At 40.3% G+C, this 8478-nt stretch overlaps 1 protein-coding gene across 4 annotated transcripts in view; it reads left to right on the top strand.

The window, feature by feature from the left end:
• kiaa0825 (KIAA0825 ortholog) overlaps positions 1-8478 on the top strand; it is a 111108-nt gene that overhangs the window by 30525 nt on the left and 72105 nt on the right. For all 4 annotated transcript variants that reach the window (XM_025053023.1, XM_008336746.3, XM_017030644.2 and 1 more), the window contains exons 12-16: positions 1301-1491; positions 2686-2892; positions 3284-3394; positions 4869-5008; positions 7503-7682. In XM_025053023.1, coding sequence (XP_024908791.1) covers positions 1301-1491; positions 2686-2892; positions 3284-3394; positions 4869-5008; positions 7503-7682 — 829 coding nt within the window. The remainder of the gene's footprint in view (positions 1-1300; positions 1492-2685; positions 2893-3283; positions 3395-4868; positions 5009-7502; positions 7683-8478) is intronic.

The following is an 8478-nucleotide window of genomic DNA, read 5'->3' as shown; positions in this document are numbered from 1 at the left end:
CCTTTGTTACTCCCTCCTTCTCTGGGTCACTGGTGTCAGACCTGCTGCGTGCAGGTGTGTGCTTTTGTTCCAGCATGCCTGTGCATCTGTACAGATGAATGCACGTGTGGGTGTGCAGCAGCAGCCACAGCAGCAGCAGCATCTCAGTGTGTGCTTTTCATTTGTTATGTGCATGTATGTATGCATCTGTATACCTGATGTCTGTACGTGTAGTTAAATCTCTCAGGTTTACATCTCCTGGATTCCTGAAGAGACAACTTCTCCTTTGTGTTCCTTCAACTTCTTTTTTTATATATCATATATTGATATTGATGGGCAAATAACTTTTGGCCCAGAAATATTATGATACAATGAGAACCTATGAGAACATAACTATGGCCAACTTGATTTTTTTTTTATTTCTGCTTAGGGGAATCTGCTGCTGGATTCAGCATCCTTTACCTGGAAACTTTGGATAAATTTTGATTTAAATGATACATCAAAGATCCCAGTTGTACTGTATAGTTTGGTCCCAACTGGTCTCATTTGTTTCAATCCAACATCTGTGTCTGGGTTTGCTCAGTCACAGGATGACAGGCTAATCACGGACATAGTTCCTGGTCACGCTTCCCATTAAGCAGTTATCCCTAAATAACTAGCTCCAGAGAGGACAGGGAGAGCCTCTCAAATATAAGATAGATGAGGTAAAGAGGGGAGAAAATAAAGAAAGGACTGAAGTGTATGATAAGTTAAAGATGGGAGGAAGTGGAAGAGTTTTAGCTAGTGTCAGTTCCATCCCCCTTTCCTCAACCGACATGCAGAGAAGTTTATTGTTGGAGGTTAAATGTGTGAGTTTAGAAAATAGGCAAGAATTAATTCAACAAATGAATTTCTGAAAAAGCTGTAGAATGCTGGGATAATAAGCCCCCCTTCTCCCTACCTTCCTCTGCCTTCCCACCGTCTGTCTGCCTTTCTTCTCACTTTTCCATGTCTTTGCTCACGTTATTCAGGAAAAAGTTCTCAATTTTCACTTTTCTACCCTTCTCTCTCTGTATGTGTGAGAGTGTTGTGACGTGTTCTCCAGTTCAGGACAAGGCATCTACAATCCCAGTGGGGGAAGAAACCCAGGTGCAGAGTGCAGGTGGTGTGACCACCTAGATGTCCTGGTGTTGACAGGACTGTCTCAGACTATCTCTTCTTTTTTCCTTCATGTTTTCTCACTTTATTTTTTTTTTACTTTCGTTCTTTTGTCCCTCTTAACAATCATACTCCCTATCACAATATGTCCATATATTCTAGCACAACTGTCTTGTTTCCACAGGGCGAACGCTGCTCCTTCTCCGTGCAGATGTGGTACTACTTTCTGTGTGGGCTCCGCAGTGACCTGTGGGCAGTGCTTCCAGCTGATGTGGCCAAAGATGTTCTTGGCCAAGTGTTATCTGAGACTCTGCAGCTGTTGGTGCAGCGATATGCCAGGGCCCGTCCTTCGTACAAGAGACATCTGCAGATCAGGTATAAAATCAAGTCTGACCCTGAATGTCCATCCAATAAAGATGTTGCACAACATGGAACTGTACACGCTGATGTACTTAAATATGTCCATTTGCTGTGAACAGGCTTTATTTTTACCCTCAATACTCTCCAGTTACGTGTTGACATCTGCCTTATGTTAATTTTAGTCTACTGTATATCTACATTACAAAACTCGTGTTTTATTACCTATGTATAAATTCTGTTTGGATATGCATTTCAGAAAACCGCCATTTTTAAGGAGAACTTAAATTTGATGATACAGTTATATGATACAGTTATATCATATATATATATATATATATATATATATAATCAGTTTTTCAGAACCATAAGTCTTTGTCATGTGTAATTTATGTACTTCTTATGGTATAGTTTTTTTTTTGTGTTTATGAATTTACATATAAACAGGTATAGGTGCATAGTTAAACTGGATATAGTAACAGCTGCAGGGCATGTACTTTAAAATAATATTTATTTGAAAGCATTTATTAACTTGTTAGAAAAAGCTTTTTCATTTTTTAGATAAATGTAGTTTACGTGGTAATAAAGCCTACGTATCATAATCTTTATAAATATTAACGTTGTCTCCTGTTGAAGACGTGTTGTGTTGTGAATCATTATACTACTAGTATTTTGTCACTGCTTTTACAAGTTGGCATGTGCACACTCAATACTCTCGTGTGATTTTGCTGTGAACAACGATGACATTGAAGGGGGATTAAAGGGGTTTAAAGTGAAAAGAGTTTGGGAGAATGTTGCAGAAAATGTGTCTGACTAATGGTTTAAGCATAAGTGTGATATGAACAAGTTTTGTAAAGCCTGTCCAAGTGTAAGAAGTTTTCTAGCTCACACATGCTTCCATCTCTGTTTCTACTCTCAGACTTGGCTGCAGAAAAGCACAGACAGGGGAATGAGAGATGATAGGCAGCTCCATCAAACCTACTGACAGAGAAAACAGATTAATAGGCATTTTAATGTAAATGCATTGACGTTTACAGGGAAATCCAAAGCCAATGGTACCCTTAACCTTCTAGTAGTAAAACCACCAGGAGGCTCTATGGTGGGGATATGCTAGAGGCTGTCATAAAGTAATGGTGGATGAAGAGTTATGAAGACAGGAATTTTTATTTTTACTTTACTATACATTTTCTTTTTTCCCTTTTTGTGTCCAAGAGCTGACATCACGCTGATTCTTCTCTATTTGGAGAACCTTATGTGGAGTTTGTGTGAACGTCCTGAAGACTTGGTGAGGACCAAGCCTTATGCAGCCATTGCCAAAATTGCTGGTGCATCAGACTGGCCGTACCAAATACACAGCCTGTGTGAGCATCTCTTGACAGTCCTCGTCATCGCCACAGCACCGCTGCCTTTGCTTTACAAGTATGAATAAATACAATGTTTATTTCTGCAATCTAGACTTGAGAAAGTGTGATGTTGCAAGGTTTGACATTGTGGAAACATGAACAAACTGTATTATCTCAACTTAAGAATAAAACATCACACATTTTATTATATATTCATCTTTATATTTTTAAACCAGTCAAACTTTTATAACTCAGTTTCTCATGGAAAATGTAACTGATACTATAAATTTATTTTAAGCTAAATTCAAATTAAGTGTGTTTATGTGCCCCCTAGTGGTTCACTGCTACACCCCTTTTTTTCCTGGCTTCCACTGTTCTATCACTTTATTTTCACTTACCATTCAATATGTATTAAGTAATGTTTGCGTGTGGGGGGGTGACTGCCACATGCCTTTTCTACCCTCCAGGACATTTGGGAGAAAACCTGAAAATGAATCTGATCCAGTGCAGCCTGACAGTTCTGTTTTACGCTGGTTGAAGTTTATCAATTCTGAGCTCTTTACAGAGCGGGTCATACGGTATGTAAAATACACCCATCAAACCATCATTCAGTCTATCACCTGCAAATCCATGCTTTACATTCTGTTGTCATGTTACGCACCTCCATCCATAGTGTTTGATGTAATGTATTAATAGACTGCCACTGCTCTGTTCATATTGTTGCTTTGCACCCTTGGTGTCAACAGACAGCTGTGCAGTGAACACATAGTGATAGTGGATATATTTAAATATGCTCATTACCAGCATTATTTGCATGTGTGTCCAGTTACCACTGTGGCCCTAGAATGCATCTCCCTCCCCCCTCCCCCCCCCACACTGCCGGAGGTGATGTCATGCTTGCTGATGGAGCACAAATCAAACTAACTCCGGCTCTCCTAAGTTTTGGAGAGCTGAGATTAGTATATTTTTATGACCTCTTTATTTCTCTCTCCCACCTCCTGAATATGGAGGCTCCAGGGGGCCTGCCAGTGGCCTGGGGCCAGATCCGTTGTTTCCTCAGCCAGGACTCAGCCGCTGTGGCCAAATCTTTCCCCAGACCATTAAAATGATATAGTTATTAGATAAAACAATAATAAAATCAGAGCACATAAATAAATCATTCAAAATTGTGGGTCATAAAGATAGTATTTAAGTTTACATTTTGTGCGTGTGAATGTGTGGCTGTCTCTGCGTGTCTAGATCCTGTAAGCTGACCCTGTGCTGTAGTGTGGTAGATTTATCAGAGCAGTTAAAAGAGGATTTCTTCTGGGTTTGCAGTCCCAATGACATCATAAATTGTGCTGTCACATTGAAGAATAGTTTTCCTCAGTCAAGCAGCAGGGTGCACACTGCTCCAACTCTTTGGCTCAAATGGAAACGCTAATTTCTGCACAGATACCCCCTGTATAGGTCCCTGCCTCTTTACTCTTTCGACAAAACTCCATCCATTCCATCACTTACTTTTTATTGAGATGTATAAAGTAACACACAGTCACACGTATGTCGGCATACTTTCACACTTGTGCACATTCATAGTAACAACTGCCCACATAAGAAGAGCACACACACACATTTACACCCCTCCCCCCACCCCCCACATACACACACACACACCAGGTTACGACTCATTACCCACAGCTGGCTGCAGATCCTTGCTTATACAAAAGATGTAGGAGTGAGGTATTGCTGTATATTCATGTATTTGGCTGTCTCCCAAATGTTAATATGCTTTTAGCTGGCCAGGATTATCACTAATTCCTTCCCGGTATACACTGTAAGAAAATGTGAGGCTAAAATTGCAGGCCAAGGCTTCTGTCAGCTGGGAATGACACTGTGGAAATTAGGTCTTATGATTGCAGCCTGAGCACTATTTCCTTCCTGTCAATGACGATGATGTGAGTTGTCTTTGTCTTCCACCACTGTTTTCTCCATTCATCATTTAATTTTGTTATACTTTAAACACTTACTGGACTACAGAACTTATTGTTTTTTTTTATTTCTTTTTACTTTCAGAGATGGTCTTGTAGGCCAGCCTGTCCTTGCATGCCAGGTGAGGCTGCTGACCTCTGGCCCTGGATGCAATTCCAGGTTGCTTCTGCAAATGCTGCTTCGTGGAGATTGTCACCTGCCCAGGATTCTCCTGGAAAACTCTTGTAAGTCTGGAGTCAGTCTTGCAGGTGCCATATAAAAGAAGTTGTTTCTCAGTGACTTAATTATGATGCTCAAAGATCCCCAGGGAATTATGTAGACCTTAGATGAGCTCCTTCCCTCTTTTTTATGAAGTTATCATCTGCATCTTTGCCATCATCATCATTTTCACCTTGGTCATCATCATCACTAAATCAATAGGGCTCAGTAATAAACACTCAACAGGCCCAGGCAGAGCGCACATGGGCTGACCTTTAAAGATTTTTCCTTCCTTCTGCACTCCTCTGCACCAGAAACAGTCTAACCTTTAAAGACTGTTGTGCACTCGCACATTAATTCACATTATAGCGACCTCATTAATAACAACTTTCAGTGTCTCGTTCTCTCGCTTGGTCTGAGTCTGGCTCAAAGCGTGGTGGCACTTCTTCCTGCTCACTGCCGTAAATCAACGTTGGAAGCGCTGACTCTTGTGTGTTATCACAGTGAAGGGCTAATTAAGCAGGAAGCAGACAGACAAAAAGGAACAGCTTGACTGAAGTCTTTCATTCCTGTGTGTACACTTTTTTATTGGTTACTATTCACTAGTTACTAGTCCTAAATGTGACTTTTTAACATATCTCTTAATCTGCTTCTTGAAGAAAACCTTCAAAGAAGTAATGTAACGTAGTGGGATTTTTATTGTAAAAAAATACATGAATTGAACATTTTTGTTGTTTTTTTTCTTCTAAAACACAGCATGAAATTCAAAAGTTTAATAGCAAAATTGAGCTCTGAACCATTACAGAGCCAATATGGTGGAGGTGCCCAAAAGTAGAAAATTACAATTTTTTTTTCTCAACGGTAATGTATTTGCTAAGATACAAGACTGTCTCTTTACAATTAAAACTAATCTCAATTTTGCATAACCCATACATTAAACAGACACTCCCTTTGATATACACACACACACAGTATACACAAACAAACACATTCACTCCTGCTCACACTGTCTCTTTGTTTTGATGAGTGGGTCTGTTTCCAATTACGGAGCTTCTTTAGAGTGGGCCCCTGTGACTGGATGACTAGTTGTCCGGAAGATAAACAGGTGTACGTAGTGGCTATGTATCAAGGCTGTATAAGCTTAAAGACAAGGAAGGAGGGACTGAGAGAGAGGAAGAATAGGGAGAGCAGCTGACAAATTGACATGGAAACACCAGCACACTAGAGTTATGGCGTGCTCCAGCAGTAGTTGGAAACTCCGCCGAGATGTGGCAGCGCACTGTCATCTGTTTTTCCTGAAGTCGTCTGGCTGCTCCATAATGGGATCATTATTAAAAGGCACCTAGTTAACCTGTCATACTCTCCAGTACCCCAAGTGGAAATTAATGTTGGTCACCTCTGTTTCCTTGGGCCACTGCAGCCGCAGCAGTGATGCTCAGATAACCCTCTCCTTAAGGACCAATTACCGGACAAGAAGAGAACAAGATGCCAGTACAAGCAACATAATTCTGCTGAATGGACTGATTGTAGGTCAGGGAGCTTGACCACTCTTGATGAGATGTACTAAAAGAAAGAAAAAAAGAGTCAGAGATAGAGACAAGAAGACTGAGGCCATCATTTAAACCCAGAGCGGTGGCCATATTCCCCACATATCGGGTATTAGCTGATATTATCGACCCTGTAATGCAGGAGCTAATCTAGACCTGTCATTTTAAAATAGTCCAGTGTTACTTACAAGGCATTCTTTTCCCTTCTCTCCCTTCACAGCGCCCCCTCATTGCATATATTCTCCTGTTCAGATAGCTGTCATCTCCCACACAGTAGACTGACAGACCGCTGGATATCTGCCACCTCTGGAGCAACGGGCCTCTCCTCAGCAACCCCTGTCAACTTAACACACACACACTTGTAAGCACACAAAACACATACATAGAAATCATATGGGTTACAAACACACACACACACACACACACACACACACACACACATGCACACACCTCCATCCTCAGCCCTGTGCACAGACAGCAACCCCCACATGAACACCCTGTCAAACGTCTTCTCTTTCACTTCCTGTCTCCATGTGCTGTAGATCCCACAGCCACTGGCTTTGAAATCTTTCTTTTTTTTTTTTTTTTCTAGAATGTTTTTTCAATACCATCTAACACAGATGTGGGCTTTTTTTTTTTTTCCCTTGCATCCCACAATGCCTGTTGTTCACTTTCTCTGTTAACATGTGTCAGGTTGGGCAGCCTTGACATTTTCCAATGTGTTTTGTGCAAAGAAATCAAGTTGCTGTTTCACAGGCCATGGTTTTCACATCTTTCCCCATTGACTTCTATAACAATGAGAGTTTCTCAATCGTAATTCAACTGAGATGTGGCACTGGATTTTCTTCTACTTTCAAACCACAAATGCACATTTGAAGTCTGTTGTGTAACAAATTTAACGAGGAATGCATTTTGGAAATCGTACTCTACTGAAAGAGAATTGTCACAGTTTTCTTTTCTTTTTTTGTTGCAGATTTTTGCCAGGAGAGTTCCTCAGAAACATCCACTGAAAGTTGCAAAGCGGGTGATGACTTTATTGTCGCACTGTTTAACATTTTTAATCGCATAAAGAATATTCCCAAGGCCTTGACTCTGGCCCTTCAACCTTACCTGGAGAGGGCACATATATGGGACAATCTGTACAATCTGACAGGTAATCTTAACCTGTTGTGTGGAGTTGTAGTTTAGAGATCATTACAAAAGAACACAAGTAAATACAGGAGGTCCTTATTTACATTTTCCAGGCTTGTTGCACACATATCAACTCAATGTACAATGTTAGCAGTCACATTTTGAAAACATAACTCCTTGATTGCATGATTTTCGGTGCAGAGAGCAGAGAGTCCTGGGTTTGATTCCCAGAGGAACCACATGCTTGGCGCCTGCTGGGGGCAGCCTTTTACTGGCATATCTGCTGCTAACAATTGACCAAATATGGGATCAATATAGTTCAAATTTATTTATGTCATTTTAGTGATTACACATAAATCAATGTGGATTAGGTCTTCATTTTATACAAGCTAGATAGAGTTAGAAGGAAGAGGACTGAGGCTCTATCAGAGCATAATTTTTAGAAAAAATATTTAATGTAGTGATTGGCAACTGGAGGCCTGTGGTCTGCTTAATCTGGCCCACGATTGAAATCTAAAGTTGTGATGATCAAAGAGAACTGAAAAAACAACAACTGTGACTTAAATAATTATCAGTAACCCCCACAATTTTTAACTCTATTTACATTCTGTTACATATGACATGATTCCTTTATTTCATTTATTCCTTAATTTATTTCAAGGTATCTATCCAGAACAAATCGGGCCCTGTTTCAAAAATGATGGTTACCTCTGATTTAATGTGAAAAATTGGGAAAAAAGGAAATAATTTTTAACCTTTTTAACCTCAGAGGCTTTAGAATAAATGGCTATCAGGGAAGTTCCACATAGGAGATCCTT

Source organism: Cynoglossus semilaevis, chromosome Z, assembly GCF_000523025.1.
Source record: "Cynoglossus semilaevis isolate Cse_v1.0 chromosome Z, Cse_v1.0, whole genome shotgun sequence".
In the NCBI taxonomy this organism is placed as follows: domain Eukaryota; kingdom Metazoa; phylum Chordata; class Actinopteri; order Pleuronectiformes; family Cynoglossidae; genus Cynoglossus; species Cynoglossus semilaevis.
Note: the sequence above shows the minus strand (reverse complement) of the source record. Positions and strands in the feature narration are given on the sequence as shown.